General features: G+C 41.1%; 3 protein-coding genes across 4 annotated transcripts; 1 reads left to right on the top strand and 2 right to left on the bottom strand.

The window, feature by feature from the left end:
• Positions 1-3660: 3660 nt before the first annotated feature.
• LOC149384360 (Leucine-rich repeat (LRR) family protein) lies at positions 3661-7022 on the bottom strand. 2 transcript variants are annotated; one of them, XM_089628997.1, is made up of 10 exons: positions 6717-7022; positions 6210-6279; positions 6047-6093; positions 5852-5960; positions 5606-5691; positions 4844-4928; positions 4635-4720; positions 4275-4361; positions 4053-4203; positions 3661-3879 (listed from the first exon to the last, which is right to left on the bottom strand). In XM_089628997.1, exons 1-9 carry the CDS (start codon positions 6813-6815, stop codon positions 4093-4095), a joined length of 780 nt encoding a protein of 259 aa, XP_089485123.1. In that variant the 5' UTR covers positions 6816-7022; the 3' UTR covers positions 3661-3879; positions 4053-4092. The 2 variants fall into 2 exon arrangements, with proteins under 2 accessions (XP_089485123.1, XP_089485122.1); XM_089628996.1 differs by having other exon boundaries at positions 4844-4934; positions 6717-7015.
• A 1135-nt stretch (positions 7023-8157) lies between these two features.
• On the bottom strand, positions 8158-11581 carry LOC149384361 (protein NRT1/ PTR FAMILY 8.1-like). Its single transcript, XM_089628995.1, has 5 exons — positions 11476-11581; positions 11158-11375; positions 9979-10550; positions 9505-9647; positions 8158-8828 (listed from the first exon to the last, which is right to left on the bottom strand). The coding sequence occupies exons 1-5, from the start codon at positions 11579-11581 to the stop codon at positions 8158-8160; spliced, it is 1710 nt and encodes a 569-aa protein (XP_089485121.1).
• Positions 11582-14672: 3091 nt separating this feature from the next.
• On the top strand, positions 14673-15782 carry LOC149384362 (uncharacterized). Its single transcript, XM_089628026.1, has one exon. The coding sequence runs from the start codon at positions 14673-14675 to the stop codon at positions 15780-15782; it is 1110 nt and encodes a 369-aa protein (XP_089484152.1).
• Positions 15783-16941: the final 1159 nt, after the last annotated feature.

Here is a 16941-nt window from a genome sequence, read left to right on the forward strand (position 1 = left end):
GATCCTTCGCCAAAACATCGAGACCAAAGGATCCATCTGGCAAGACTCCCAAAATAAGAGGATCTCTCTACCAAAGGTCCCGAAACCAAAGGATCCCTCCGCTGGCTTGTCTAAAAGCAGAAGATCTCTCCACCAGGACTCACAAAACTAGAGGATTCCTCCGCTAGAACCCATAAAACCAGAGGACCCCTTCGCTAAAATTCCCAAAATCAAAGGATCCATTTGCCAAAGATCTCAAAACCCGAGGATCCCTCGACCAAGACTCTTAAAACCGGAGGACCCCATCGCCAAAATCCACAAAACTGAAGGACCCCTCCGCCAGAATCTCCAAAATCGGAGAATCATTCCGACCAAGTCGGCCCCACATGCTCATAATTTGGACACTCAAAATCCTATAAATACCCATCATTTTCACAATTTGAAAAAGGTCATTCTTACAAAAAAAAAGAGACTGCAACTTCTCTCTCTAAAATTCTCTCTAGAGTTAAAAGAGAACTCTCTCTCTCATAATTAAGACAAACTATCTCACATCAAAACACAAAGAGGAATGATCTACTTTGTTTCTCTTTAGAATTGAAGAAGAAATATTATATCTCTCTCATATTTCTTTCACAAACAAAGGCTAGAATTACGCAAATTACATTTTTTCTCAAAAGGTGTCCAAGAACTTGATAAATCTAATTATCTTATTATTCACTTAATAAGAGGAACATTCCAAAATATATCACCGTTTGTATCTTCTCTTTCAGCTAAGGGAAAGGAGGGACACAGCGAAACACATCACCCACGTCGAGTTCCCGAAGGTCTCCACCACGGTCGTAACACCATCCCCGACCAGTGACAATCAATTCGGAACCATAGGAGATTCGACGCTTCATAACCCAAGATCAAGACACGTCTCAAGCTTGCACCCTGACACGTGTCCCGTGAATGTTGATAAAAAAAACGCATTAACAGAGTTCATATGAAGAAGATATGGATTTTTGAAGTTTTGATGAGAAAAAAAAACTGTATGAGAGAGAGAGAAAGAGTATATAGCAAAAAAAAAATACTGCTTTAAACGATGGACAAAATGAAAAATTCAAATGGTTTATTCAAGTGTTATCTTATCTGTTTGACTATGTTTTAATAAGTTTTCAAACGTTAACTATATCCAAAACGTGATGTTTGGAATGGTCTAATAAATTACAAATTTTTATGTATAATGTAATGACGTAATATTTTATGTGGTTAGATTTTAAAGGTAGATGTGTTAAAGTGACTAATAGCCACTTGTAATATGTAAAAACCAAAATGATATATAAAAAATTTTCCGGTACAAAATATAAATACAATGATATAAATTTGTGATTCTTAACGAATTATGAAGACCAAATTTTAATTCAATAGCTTAAACAAACAAAATATTCTTGTAAATAATTTAAAACTGTATGAAAATCGTACCCAATCGTACTGCTTATACAACAATACTATTACTAATTAAATAATCTGTAGCCGCACTTCATGTCGGATAAAAACAAAAAATAAGCAAAGTGAAGAAACAAATTTCAGATCTTTCATATATGAACCAAGATATTCAAACTGGAAAGAATACAAGCACGAAACTTTAATGGAACTTCTTTCTTCAGTTTTGATTCCTAGGCTGTACTGAATAAAGTGAGAAACCTTTCCCAGTATGAATTTGGCTTGACGGACCAAGAACAGAAAAAGAAAAATAGAACTACATTACAAGAATTGAACCCTATATAGACTCTCGCTAATCAATCCTTGTGATCATATCACGACAGCTCTGCGACAAGAAGGGCACGAGTTCTGACGCATCAGCCATGAAACCGCGCATCGCCGGTGGAACATATGCAAACACGGCGTCCGTACAAGCTCATCACCACCGCCCACAAGATCCTCCAAACATATCGCGCACGTGCGTTCCACGTCACCACCATCACCATCATCACCATCATCATCGTCGAGCTTCAAACGCTCAAGCATTGCCTCCAACGCCGGCTCGTACTCGTCGTCGGTGTAGTATTCGAGCACGAACTCATCTCCGCCGGGACGGTACGGACCGGTGACGTAAACGTTCAGCGAGAGCACTCTGGCGGATCGGAAGGCGTCGCCGAACTCGGGGATGTCGGTGATGATTGCTTTGGTCGCCGAGTCGCGAAGCCACGGCCCGGCCGGGGAAACCAGATCCGCCGGAACCCGCCACGGAAGGTCGGCGAACATGTCGGAGACGATGGTCTCGGTTGAGTTGTAGAAGTCTCGGCGGTCCACCACTCGCTGAGAGGTGTAGAGACAGAGAGTCTGTCTTCTCGGTTGAGGACCCTCGGACTCGCAGAGGTAATCGAGGGTGAGGATGAAGTACTCTTCGCCGTCGTCCGGCGGCGGCGGATCCGGAGAGTACGGCGGATCTACGTTCACTGCGAGGCAGCAGTAGTATTGCTCGCCGTCAAACACCGCTCCATTATGATCGTATAGTCTAAACGATAAATTGTCTGGCATTGTTGTTATTCTTTCTTGCCAACAGAATCAAGAAAGAATTGAGATTGTGATTGTGATTGTGATTGTGTGAGTGAGAGAGAGATGGACTGTTTTGACTGTATTTATAGACTTGCTTGACTTGTATTGACGTTATTGGTGGTTGTATATACATTCTTGACATGTAATCTCAGCCTTTGAGAAATAACTAACTCGGATCTAACGGCTTAGCTTACTCAACTTACACTTTTATCACTATATATATGATATCTCAGCCTTCGTTATTTGACATTTTTTTTTTACTTGGAAAGCAAGTTTATGTATCGCCTGGGAATAGAATCTCAACGTTTTTAATCTTTCAAATTGATTCCTTCTTTTTAAAATACAAATTTAGCCTTTCCAGAGTTTATTTTTGGTTCTTCCAAGAGTTTAGAAAAAATTGAATAACAAACTCCAGTCGATTACCTTTGAATGCGATCAAATAGGCCAAAATCATTTAAAATGTTTTATTTGAAAAATATGCGTCAAGGATATTTACATAAATTTGTACATATATCTCAAACGAGGAGATGGGTTCGAGTCAACAAGAAAAACAATATGCTAATAAAACCATAAACCGAAATTGAAAATAAACATGAAAACATCCTCCTAGCTTAGATCAACATTCACTGTTTACTTTTTATTCTTTTGCTTACACACACTTATCCATATGCTTTTCTTGACAGAACGTTTCCCAACTAAATATTTTGTGATGCTAATTTAAAAAATAAATAATTTTTAGAATTTGATATATATATATATATTCATACATAAAGTTATGAGTAACTTAAAAAAAAAACATCAGAAGTCATGGTTCTTTATGTTGTACGTATGGGGAACATATATAAATTAACATTGAAAGGTAGACGTAACTTAATTGAACAATTTTTTATTTTATAAAGACTTTGTAAAATACAATATTGAAAAACGTACTATACAAATTAAATTTGGACACCTAGGGGTATTTGTTAAAAGGTAGAAATCAGTTTTTATTTTAAAATTATAAAAGAAGACGATGAATTACTTGTGACTTTGAGGGGAAAAATAATTACTTGTGTAGTGACAAGCATATGATACAGTAAAGTCTTAATGTTATTAGTATAAACTGTTCTAGTCAAAGGTCAGTCAAAGTTTTTTTTTTTTTTTTTTTTTTTTTTTTGGGGGGGGGGGGGGTGTTGTTCAATGTGCTGGAACATGTCTCAACTCAAGCAAATGTTGGCATATACAAGTTATACAAAAGTTACTAAAAAAAAGTTACACAAGAAATACAAACATTTACAGATGATTAATATTATTTTGTACCCAGCATTGCAAATGTTCATCTGAACCAACAGACATATTTGTGTGGACTCAGCGATATATCTGTGTTTGACAGGAAGACAATTAGACAGAAAATGTAAACCAACTACTTATAGCTTATTGGATTTCACATAAAGGGGTATACAAAAAAAAAATAATAATAAATAAAATTCCGGGTAAAAATCAATCTTAAAGTCACATTCATGAAATAAAAAAGAGGTTTAGTTGAAACTTACGTAATTTGAAAGGCGTTAAGTCTCTTTCTCGGACTCTCTTTCAAAGATCGACGCCTTCATCGAGCCCTTTAGAACTGATCATAACGTTCGAATCGATTTGCTTGTCAAACTTCTTCTTCCTCCTTGTTTCGAACTCGTTGAATCCTTCCATCTGCAACAATTCGCTTTTCAGTTATATTTCGACACATAACACCGTCAAAATAAAACGAAATATCGGCGTACCTGCTGAAACTGATCCATGGAAATAGGGTTTCCGTGCAGAGATATGTTCTGCAGAGCTTTACAGTCTTTCAATGTGTTTGTTGGTATCTGCATCAGAACATCGCAGCTAATTACTTACTTGACAGTTTTTTTCTTTTTTAATTTTCATATAATGTGATGGGAACATCCCTGATCAACCCCGAAGAGCTAACAATAAGGCACGAATAACTATCAAAATATGTTATTTTGTTTTTTGGAAGATCTTGAATACTATTTCAACTAATTCCACTTTATGGTCATTATTAAGGATTATATTGTTCCATTTGAGAATATAAATTACATCCAGATGAAACAGATTAGGGTTAATATAGCTTTACATACCTGCTTTATGTGATTGTTATCTAAGCAAAGTGACTTCAAGTGGACGAGATTGCAGATGGCTTCTGGAAGATCTTGAATAGTATTATCTGAAATGCGATTATGAACGATGACTCTGTGAGAGCTTTAATAATGAATATTATTAGCATCTTATAACACTAGATTATAATCAGAGCTTATAGAATGCGGGGAAGATGATAATGAAAATAAACCATTCGCTTGAAGCTCTTCCAAAGAAAAGCAGCTCCCGATCGACTCTGGAAGAGACTTCAGTTTGTTACTTGATACATTCAAAAGCTGCAACTGTGTAACAATGCCCAAACTTGAATAATTTTTTTAAGACATCACATATATATAAATATATACAGATATACATATATATTTTAAGAGGGGGGAAATAGAGGATTATGCTAACTTTAACGCTAACACGCATTTTTTGCAGATATTATACTCAACCCAACCCAAGTCCCTATTTTTTTTATAATCACATAAAAAAAAAAAAATGGAACACAGAATACCAATTTGATAAGAGCCATGTTTGTTTCTCATCTCAAAAACTGTTTTTTAGTTTTTGAGTTGAAAAAATTGAAAACATGTTTGGTAAAGTGTTTTCGGAAAAAATTTTCAAAAAATTTTGAAGTTGTTTTGGCAAAAAGTAAAGAAAACTGAAAACAAATAAAATGTGTTTTTGAAAAAAAATTTCTTCTCTTCTCTCTTCTTTCTCCTCATCTTCTCTTTTCATTCTTTCAAAAACAAAAATGAAAACTATACCAAACACTTTTTTCAGTTTTTTCACTTTCTCAAAAACAAAAATGAAAACTGTACCAAACAACTTTTTGAAAACAACTACAAAATAGTTTTTCAATACAACTACAAAAATTAGAAAACAGAAAACAAAAAACTTTTTGAGTTAAGCTTTTGCCAATTTTTTCAGAATTAATATAAAGAACAAAAAAAGTTATATATGCCATTACATTTCGCAAGCTGCCAATAGTTTCGGGCAAATTTTCCAAGGAATTCCTCGAGATAGATAACTTCTCAAGCCTCACCAACTGCCCAACTGAAAAAGTAAACACAAAGCTATTCACTAAAAGTAAAATCACAGAGAAGAGAATACTTACGAATCTCCAAAAGAAAGAAATCCTGATTTTGTTACTAAACAGAGACATCAACATTGGAAGAATAAAAGATCATCTTACTTATTTAAAGAAGAGAATTACATTCATCGGGCAAGGAAGATATCCGATTCCCGTCGAGAGTCATAACCTTAAGAGACTGTAGTTTCCCCAAATTTATTGGTAGGCTCATAATGAGATTCTCGGGTAATATCTGAGGGAACGAGAGACACGAACGATATTTCACTTACTCTTTCGATCAACACAAATAAAAAAAACTGCTTAAGCTAAACTACTTACAAGCCGCTGCATATTTATTAGCTTGCAAATATCCATTGGAATCTCAGCTGCAAAATAAATATATATATAAATTAAAGTCGTCGTTTTTGTCTCAACTTAAATTTTGAGATAAATTGTCACATGGACTATATAAACTGGTCCCATGTGGGGAAAATAAATGTACCTATTTTGTTGTGAGTTAAATCAAGAGTTCTCACAGCTCTCTCCAAACCCAAGACTTCTTCTGGAAATGCCTATTTCGACAAACAAAGTAAGAGCAAATCAAAATTTATCGAAAACTTCATCATATAGAGACTATAACTATAACCACTCAGAGCCGTATCAAACCAGCAAAAATCTAATGTACCAATTCAAAACTAGTTCAATTCAACCAACATTCTTTATCTATTAAATTATCAAAGTCTAACTCTGCTATTTAAAAGAACCGAACAAGCATGAGAAGCAAAGCCAACAGAACATAAATTCAGTTTTGACTTGAATCAACATTTAAGGTTGCTTGGCAAACCCACCCTCATTACCACATTTAATACAAAACTCAGCATCCATTATTATCAAAGACTGCATATTTTAACCTAATATACTAAACTAGAAAAGAAAAGCCAAAGACTAATTTTTTTTTTCTTCCTCGGTAACATAAAAATGAAAGGAGACAAAAAAATAATAAAAAAACCTTAAGCTTCGAGTCACGAAGAGCGACGATTCCGGTGGATCGCCATCGAGAAAGTCTGTTGGCTTTAGACTCAGCGCTTTTGCTCGCGAAGCAGCCCATTTTCACCGATCAAACACCTCGAGGGAGCGATTGCGAGACTTTCTTCAACTGCTTCACAATAACTTAATTCTCATTCTTTGGACTTTTTCTTTGCCAATAACAACCCTTTTGCGATTGATTGTTGGATTGTCTATGCCTGTGTCTGTTTATATTTTATTTTTAATTTTATAATCTTCCGATCATTTTTAATTTTAGTTTGTTGTCGTTTTATTGCAATGGTATTTTTTTTGGGGGGGATTGAAAAGCCTTTAATGGTAATTCACAACAAATTATTGTCCAACTCTTTTATTCTTTTTCTTTCTTTTACTTTTTTATTTTTCTTAACACTGAGCAACCTTTATTAATAAAAGGTTGGTAAATTACCACCTACTACTCTAATATTTCTGTTTGACATTGCTGCGCTTTAAAAAAAATATATTTTTAGATTATGTTATAGAAAAAAAACTGTTGTTTTTAAAAGCAAACAGATGTTTGATAAACTTTTATAAAATAATTTTAGTTGTTAGCATAACAAATTTAGTATTTGGTAAATTAGTATTAATATTAGTAATTAATAATTGTTTATGTAAAATCATTATTAATAATGATAATATATTCGGGTGTATATAAAAAAAATATTAAAGCGAGTATCTATAGATTGTAAAAAAATAAACTATAAATTTTGGCGACATAAATAAAATTATAAGTATTTGTTGCAATTAGTCAATCCTCTATCTCATTTTAAGGATCTAGCTAGAAAAATAGCTCACGAGGCCGAAATTAATTAAATTAACTGTTCAATTGGTTCAATGGTTAAGGATGGTGAACAAGTTTTATAAACCATGTACTGCAATGGAGTTGGGAGAGTTCATTGTGAAATATGTGTCTCTGCCTGAGCTTCCTTCGATCCTAAACACGATTCTAAAATCTCAAAGTCCAAGAGTGATCTCAATTGTTCTTCTCTCGAGTGGTGTCGAACTATTTTCCTATGAGTCAAAGGTTGATCGGGCATGGTATTAGGTGTGCTGGAGGGATGTCGTCTCTGCGGTGCAACGAAAGAGACGATGGTCCATATGCTTTTTGGGTGAGAGATCTCTCACACTAGGAGAAAAAAACAAGCTTTAAAAACAGCGCATATCGCTTTTAAGTTCGCTTCTAATTATTCGTCAAAATAGTAAAAGTAAAAGTTTAGACGTTGCTTGATTGTAGAGCCACCAATTTTCATTAATACAAAATTCAAATTTTATTTTTAGAATGAGGAAGTAGTAACCAGCGGATTAAGCAGCATTGCACCTAGCTTTGAAAGACAAAAAATCACTTATTAACCAAGACATTATATATAGTTTGATCATCAAGCATATCATCAAATCACAGGCCTCTTGTAAGTATACCACTTGGCCACCAAGACGAAAACCCCCAAATTGATCAAGCTCAACGACCCCAAAAGCCAGAAGAAATAATCGAGATGACCGTCGTCCAAGTTGTCGGAGATCCAGCCGGGCCCGCCACCATGGGCGGTGAAGCGAGCCACCGTGGCGACAAGGAAAGAGCTTAGATAGTTTCCGAGCGCGTTGGTGGTGAGCGAGAGCGCGGCGCAGAGGCTTCTCATCGCGTCCGGCGCTTGCTCGTAAAAAAACTCGATTTGGCCCACGAACGCGAACACTTCGGCGCAACCCATGATCGCGTACTGCGGGACCTGCCAGAAGACCGACATCTGGGCATCCCCGCGGTCGATACCGCGCAGCCTCGCCCGCTCGAGCGCTCCCGCGGAGCCCATCGCGAGGATCGAGATTCCGAGCCCGATCGCGATGCGCTGGAGCTGCGTGAACCCGCTCTCGCGGCCGGTGAGTTTCCGGGCCGCCGGGACGATGACGCGGTCGTAGAGCGGGACCCACGCGATGACGCTGAGGGTGTCGAAGAGGGAGAGCGAGGCCGAGGGGATTTGGAAGGATTTGGTGACGTGGAGGTCCATGGTGTTCCCTTGGAGCACGAATAGGGTTCCCATTTGGGAGTAGGCTGCGGAGAGGATTATCCCTTGTGGTGCAAGCAAACAAGATCATCCAACGGTCAGAAAACCAATGCGAGCTATAATATTAATACTATTGTGGCGAAAAGCATTATAAAACTTAATGAAGGACTACTGTTGAAAATAAATGTGATATTTATGAAAGAGGTTACAATTAAGGTTGTTGAAAATAAAACTAAGCTTTTTTTTTTTCTTTTTGCAAAATTAATGAAATAGTTCATCTTTATAGAACTTTGAGCTATTTTATTAATCAATTAGTTTAAAAAAATAGTAAACTTAAACGTTTGACATTACTAAATAATCAACATTTGGTAAATCTTAGATAAATAGCCACTTTCATATATTTACAGACGTAAATCTTAGGTAAATAGTCACTTACGTATATTATGCCACATCATCATTAACAGCTATTTACATAAGATTTACCAAACGTTGGTTATTTAGCAATGTCAAACGTTTAAGTTTACTATTTTCCTTATTTTTTGTTAAAATTATTATTTTGGAGTTCTCTAAATATGTAGTCTCATAAACGTCATTAATTGTAAGACCTAAAATATTTATGGAATACATAAACGGGTATATATAAAATGTTCGAATTGTGCACATGAGGACACATAATCCGAATGATTATTTACTTATGATTAACGAAATGTTGGCTATTTACCAATTCAGATTATTTTGTACCTGTTGCCCATATTGGGAGGAGTCTTATGATTGACTTGAACTCCTCCACTTGAGTCACCGTGCACAGCCTCCATGGGCTCACCACTGACCCCTTTGTATCGTCTCCACCGCGGCCACTCTTAACCGCGGCTTTGTCAAAGAAACTGGAACACCAAAAACACCAAATATCATTGCATACACTGCCAGAGCCAGGTGGGGGCCAGGGTGGGCCAATGCCCCCCCTCAATTTTTGAAAATTATTTTTTTAATCCCAAATTTTTATACTTTTTTATAATTTTACCCTTAAATTTTACTAATAATTATGTTTTTGACCCAAATTTGTAAGTTTTTTTTCAATAATGCCTCTCCTAAAAAATATTTCTCAAATTTACCCCCTATTGATTGAAATCCTGGCTCCGTCACTGATTGCATACACATGAACTGATCAATTATTATCATTAAACTTTTGATGAACAAAAAAACTTTTTTTTTTACCTAAACTGCTTGGTGTGGTCAAGTTTCCGACTCCCTCTGACCGCGGACTCCTCGTCCTCGCGAGTCTCGTGGAGGAGAGACCCGTCCCGCGGCACCCTGGCCCCCGAATTCCGAACCGAGGCCACGATCACCTGAGCGATCCGCGCGAAGGGGCTCCCGCCGGGCCGCTGGTTGCGGTAGAGGCGGGTCCCGCAGAAGAAGCTCGCGACGGCCAGAGCCATGGCCGCGGCCGGGACCCCGAAACCCCAGCCCCAGCTGACGTTGGTCTGGACCCACACGAGCACCGAGGACGCCACGAGGGCGCCGATGTTTATCGAGAGGTAGAACCAGTTGAAGAACGAGCTCTTTTGCTTCTTCTCGCCCTCGTCCGAGTCGTCGAACTGGTCCGCCCCGAACGACGACACGCACGGCTTTATCCCACCCGTGCCCGCTGCCACCAGGTACAGCCCCAAGAAAAACGCCGCTATTTGCGGGCCCGTCGCTTCGCATGTCGTCGCCACGTCATCGGCGCCGACGTGGCACGATGGCTTTAGCCCCGGGATGGACGATGATAGCGTCAGCACTGTCATTCCCTGTTGTTTCTCAAATCATCAGTCTTCTCTATCATATTGTATTTTTGTCCCAAAATGATTTTGTCTAATATGTTTGCCTCAAATGTACACACACATGTGTGTATATATACACACAATACACTAACTCACATACACCACATGAAGTCTTAGTTTTAAGAGACACCAGTCATATATTATGCTCTAGTACTATTATTCACAATAGCTTCTGAGCCAATTTTATTTTGTAGTATATATTTGTATATATAGTCATATTTACACCACTTTCACATTAATATATAGTCAACGTTTCGTAAATCGTAAGTAAATAATCACGTTCATGTATTTACACGCATAAATTGATGTAAATAACACACCCTTTTATTTCAATAAAAGAGAAAATCAGGAAAGCAACGTCATTTTTATGGTTATTTTACCTAAGAGAATTACGAAACGTTGACTATATATATAGCAATCTCAAACGTTTTAATTAGATATTAGTTATCTAATTTTTTTTATATTTTAATGGAATCGTAGGAAGGAATTCCACAAGCTAATTGATGATCCCCTTACAATTCATTTGAGGATCCAATATTTTATGTAATATAATAGAACTAAATTCATAACTTACAAAAACATAGATGATAGAGAAGACGGCGATGGTCCAATATCTTCCCAAATAGGCATCCGCTAAAAATGCACCGAACAACGGCGTAACATAACACGTTCCCGACCAGTTCGTTACGTTATTAACGGCGACCACGTTTCGCTGATTCAACCGTGATTTCAGATAATTCACCAGATTTGTGCTCATTCCATAGTACGCCAACCTCTCACAACATTCATTTCCTGTAATACAAAACGTACGTACGTGCTTTATTTGAGTCACAATTATACATCGACTATTACATGTATATACATATACATGTACGCATATATGTTTACGTACCTAATATGTAGGGACATGCTTTCCATGTTCCTGTTTCTTTTTTGTTTGCTGGCATGTTGCGGAAATCTGTTGTTCCATCATTGGTAGTACAGCTATCTTCTCCCATGTTTATGTGTATATTTTCAGTCACTAGATACTCTTATCGGAATTTCTATGAATTACAAAAGTCCTAATCTCTTACTGACTATAGAATGATCAAAAGAAGCTCAAATTTGAGAGGTCAAACATCAAAACTTCTATGGATCTATTTTCTATTTCACATATGACATGTATTTGCATGGTATTAAACATTCCGTGCCCTGATATGTATATATACAGGCATGTATATAATTATGTATATAATACAATTTGCATGGCACGCAATTTAAAATCTTCATCTTGGATGTAACGCACATTTATTCACGCATCGGTATATGTATCAGTATGAATTTTCGCAGACCTGATGATGTGGCAACATCTAGAGCTCTAAAGTATTTATGTGTAGATAAGAGTTCACATTTTCTGCCGTATTTTAATGTTGTGTGTTTTCAAGGTTTCATAAACATATAAAAAGCTTATATATCGGCCACTTTCCATCAAAAAAAAAAAAAAAAAAAAAAAGCTTATATATCGACGATACAGGTTGATCCGTGCAGAAACAGAAAAAGTTATACAATGCTCTTACAAATTAGAAGCTTTTATCACATTAATACCAAAACCATGGTCATATGAGCTCTACTTTTTCCTTGAACTGCTAGTTTAACAAAAAAAATAAAAACTCACGCTGGAACAATAAACATTAGCTATTTTTTTCTATTCATATTCATATTAAACTTTACAATAGGTCTTGAAAAACCTTTGAACGTCATGGGAGAGAGTCGAGAGATGCTGAGAGTCGGAAAATTCTGTTTGCCAAATGTCAAGTTATTAATGAACAACTAATTGATTGCTTGTTTATATATTGATAACTTTATGATTATTGATTATACACGGTGTTATGCCGTCTTTTCCTTATGGTAAAAACGACGCCCCAATTGTAAAAACGACGTTACAATATAAAAGGACAATTTAGTCAAATGCTAAAAATACGCATGACTAAAAACAAGCGACAAGCGAATTTGGGACAAGCGACAAGCGACAAACGAATTTTCAACAAGCGACAAGCGAATTTTCAACAAGCGACAAGCGAATTTTCAACAAGCGGCATGTTTTCCCTATAAATAGCTCACTCACACAAATCAAAATGGAATTCACTCTGAACTCAGAATCCTCTGAACTCAAAATTCTCTCAACCCCAGAGACTCTCAACCCCAGAATTCTCTCAGCCAAATACTCTCCCAACTTCAAAATTATCCCGGATCATAGACAAAAACCGAGAGCCACCTCTCGGCGGGAGGAAGAAAAACAAAAATCCCAGAATCCATTCACATAGCAAACACACTCGCCCTGAACTACGTCATGACCTGATCCCGCAAAGCGGGTACGTAGGCAGCTCACGAAGAGCACGGTCACGCCCCCCAGGATCGACCTCCAGCCAGGTTCGACCTCCAGGCGAGCTCGACCCCCCAGGCGAGCTCAACCTCCAGGCAGGCTCGACCTCCAGCTAGGGTCGACCTCCAGGCGAGCTCGACCCCCCCAGGCGAGCTCAACCTCCAGGCAGGCTCGACCTCCAGCCAGGGTCGACCTCCAGGCGAGCTCGACCACCAAGCGAGCTCGACCTCCAGCCAGGGTCGACCTCCAGGCCAGACTCGACCTCCAGGCGAGCTCAACCTCCAAGCAGGCTCGACCTCCAGCCAGGGTCGACCTCCAGCCAGGGTCGACCTCCAGGCAGGCTCGACCTCCAGGCGAGCTCGACCCCCTAGGCGAGCTCAACCTCCAGGCAGGCTCGACCTCCAGCCAGGGTCGACCTCCAGCCAGGCTCGACCTCCAGGCCAGGCTCGACCTCCAGGCCAGGCTCGACCTCCAGGCGAGCTCGACCTCCAGGCAGGCTCGACCTCCAGGCAGGCTCAACCTCCAGGATAGGAATCAAAGACGAAGAACGCATTCCCGACGAAGAAGAAGGCAAAGCATTATTTCCCTCTTTGCGATTCTAAGACCCTCTGAAGCTCTTGGACACTTTGGGCTTTGTCCCGAACTTCCTTGAGCCATTTGGGCTCTCGGAAAGTAATTTGGGCCGATCCAATACTAGGCACGTGACTATTCCAGGCACACCACGTGTCCTCAAATGTTAAATCCAAAAAACGGCTTAACATTTTGGCGCTAGAAGGAGGGGATCTCGAGAACAACCACGAGCTCTCCACCGGCAAACTCACTTCCTCCGCGGAAGACCACAAAACTCACGTACAACAAATGGCTAGCCACCTAGCCATCTCCGAGGGCGGCGCCCCTCCGGCGGGAAGCATCGCATTCAACACTCGGGCCCGAGCCCGTCAAGCCCAAGAGAATGACGCCCCCCGAGAGGAATCTCTCCCCGCACCCGTTCAAGGCGACCAAGACGCAAGAATGGAGCGAATCGAGACTAGTATCTTCCGTCTCGCCGGCGTTGTCGCAAGACTCGGAGGACAAGACACCCTCATCAACGACGTCTTCGACGAGCAAGACGTACCGGAGTATATCCCGTTGGGACCGGAGATTGAAGGCTCGGAGCAAGTCCCTGACAACAACCCCGAAGGCGAAGCACCCGAGCCCCTTCATGGAGAAAGCGATGACGTCCCCGATCCGAGCATTCAGGACATCGGCCACAACCACCTCGAAGGAGCACGAGGAGTTCATTACCATCATCGGCGCCGTCAGGCTGGCCGAGCGATGGTCGAGCCAAGGCCACGAAACCACCCGGCCGCCTCACAAAGCTCTCGCTCCTTCGTCGAGGCTAGAACAGATCGGTCGCGTCCGTCAACCTTCGATCGCCGAGGCCACGAAGAGGACATGGCGGATAGCGGCGATACCCGAAGGTTCGCGCCACCAAGACGTGTCCATAACCCGAGACCCGGGACCCGCCATGGCCAAGACAAAAGGGAACAGCTAAACGCTTGATGGGAGATTCTGCGGAATCCCCACCCCCCCCCCCCCCCCCCCCCGCGAACCCCCGAGCGGCAACGGGACCGATCCCGATCGATCCAACTCCACCACACATTGTGCCTCTCGACCAGGCGTCTAACGAGAGAGGACACACGACGAGACTTGCCCCCGCGGCAACCCCCACTAACAATACGGATGTGATGACACTCTTCCAAAAGTTGAGGGACGAAGTGCAAGGCATAAGAGCAACCCAAACATTGACGCCAGATGTCCGCAACATGATGGAAGACGTTGCGTCTCCATTCACCACGAATATCCTCGCAGATGATTTCAAGCACGACTTCATTCTACCGCGTATCCCTGCTTACGATGGAAAGGCTGACCTACTTTGTCACATACAACAGTACCAGATGTGGATGAAAGTGGGGAGACACTCAATGGCGATCATGTGCCAGGCTTTTTGCCTCACTTTGAGCGGCCCTGCCTACCAATGGTTCCTCAAGCTAAGGCCCGGAACCATTCGATCTTTCGAGGAGCTGCAACAAAACTTTCTTGCCCGCTTCAGCGGCTCTAGAGAGAGAAAGCTGGGGAAGAGCCACCTCCGGACAGTCAGGCAGAGGAGAAGCGAATCTCTGCGCGAATACTTGTCACGTTTCACTGAGGAGTCGAACAGAGTTGACAAGTTCGAAGATGGCGACGCCATTTCGGCGATTCTCGACGGACTCCTACTTGGCGACTTCCTCAATTCCTTGATCAAGAAAGAGCCAAAGACAATGACCGAGCTCACGGCCCGAGCCGGGAAATACATCACTCTTGAAGAGTTTGTCCAGATCCGAAGGACAAACGACCAAGGAAATCGCCGAAGGGAGGACGAAGAGTCCGACGACTGGAGAAGGAAAAAGGCGCATGCCGACAATTCCGGACGACCTCATGCTAATTCAAAGAGTCTATTGGTGGAAAAATTTCGAGACCACTCGAATTTCACTCCGCTGAACGCCCCGCCTGAGAGGATCCTCGCGTTAGCTCGCGACAAGTTTACCGACCCCGCGCCTCTAAAAAGCGATCCCGCTAAACGAGACCGGTCCAAGTACTGCGAGTTTCACCAGTGTTACGGACATGTGATCTCTGGATGCATCGATTTGAAGAGAAAAATCGAGTCCTTAATCCGAGGAGGAGAACTAAAAGAGTTCGTTCTTAAAATGGTCAACAACTCTGAAGCCTCGACAAGCCGACACGGCAAAGCAGTCAACAAGGGGAACAATGAGAACGAAGCTCAAAGGGCAAGAGCTCCTCTCAACGTTGTCACCTAAAAGTTAGAAGCCGCCCAGGCAAGAGCAAGACCCGCATAAACGATCGGACTCCACTTAATCTACGTTTTTATCACCATCTTTTTGTGTCTGATCACATGTAATCCCCGCGAAGGGAAACCTTTTGTAATCCACCCAGTGGAAGTACTTATATCAATGATAAAATGATCCATTTCCCGACCCCCGTGGTTTAGGGTCGCTCGATCCCCGTGATCGAGTCACTTAAGGCCCCCGTGGCTTCGAAAATCCCGACCCCCGTGGTTTAGGGTCGCTCGATCCCCGTGATCGAGTCGCTTAAGGCCCCCGTCGCTCCGAAAATCCCGACCCCCGTGGTTTAGGGTCGCTCGATCCTCGTGATCGAGTCGCTTAAGGCCCCCGTGGCTCCGAAAATCCCGACCCCCGTGGTTTAGAATCGCTCGATCCCCGTGATTGAGTCGCTTAAGGCCTCCGTGGCTCCGAAAATCCCGACCCCCGTGGATTAGGGTCGCCTGATTCCCGGGATCAAGTCACTAATAGCCCCTATGGCTCCGAAATCAACGACGGGCTCAAAGTCCAGACGACCACCCACCAAGGCCATTGCCAAAAAGACAAGGAAAAACTACCTCCAGACAATTAAATTTCTCGCACGACAAGTCGCACGAGAAACTGGGGGTTAATGTTATGCCGTCTTTTCCTTATGGTAAAAACGATGCCTCAATTGCAAAAACGACGTTACAATATAAAAGGACAATTTAGTCAAATGCTAAAAATACGCATGACTAAAAACAAGCGACAAGCGAATTTGGGACAAGCGACAAGCGAATTTTCAACAAGCGACAAGCGAATTTTCAACAAGCGACAAGCGAATTTTCAACAAGCGGCATGTTTCCCTATAAATAGCTCACTCACACAAATCAAAATGGAATTCACTCTGAACTCAGAATCCTCTGAACTCAAAATTCTCTCAACCCCAGAGACTCTCAACCCCAGAATTCTCTCAGCCAAATACTCTCCCAACTTCAAAATTATCCTGGATCATAGAAAAAAACCGAGAGCCACCTCTCGGCGGGAGGAAGAAAAACAAAAATCCTAGAATCCATTCACATAGAAAACACACTCGCCCTGAACTACGTCATGACCTGATCCCGCAAAGCGGATACGTAGGCAGCTCACGAAGAGCACG

Source organism: Urtica dioica, chromosome 10 (genome assembly GCF_054948205.1).
Source record: "Urtica dioica subsp. dioica isolate 48M chromosome 10, U.dioica_male_clone48M_v1_H2, whole genome shotgun sequence".
Lineage (NCBI taxonomy): Eukaryota > Viridiplantae > Streptophyta > Magnoliopsida > Rosales > Urticaceae > Urtica > Urtica dioica.

Coding starts and splice junctions, on each gene's coding strand:
- LOC149384360 (XM_089628996.1), bottom strand. CDS start 6,815: ATGGGCTGCTTCGCGAGCAAAAGCGCTGAGTCTAAAGCCAACAGACTT. Junction 5,961..6,046: donor TAATAAATATGCAGCGGCTT/GTAAGTAGTTTA, acceptor TCGTTCCCTCAG/ATATTACCCGAGAATCTCAT. Junction 4,204..4,274: donor CCATGGATCAGTTTCAGCAG/GTACGCCGATAT, acceptor GAATTGTTGCAG/ATGGAAGGATTCAACGAGTT.
- LOC149384361 (XM_089628995.1), bottom strand. CDS start 11,581: ATGGGAGAAGATAGCTGTACTACCAATGATGGAACAACAGATTTCCGC. Junction 11,376..11,475: donor AGCATGTCCCTACATATTAG/GTACGTAAACAT, acceptor TTTGTATTACAG/GAAATGAATGTTGTGAGAGG. Junction 10,551..11,157: donor TCTCTATCATCTATGTTTTT/GTAAGTTATGAA, acceptor GAGAAACAACAG/GGAATGACAGTGCTGACGCT.
- LOC149384362 (XM_089628026.1), top strand. CDS start 14,673: ATGACACTCTTCCAAAAGTTGAGGGACGAAGTGCAAGGCATAAGAGCA.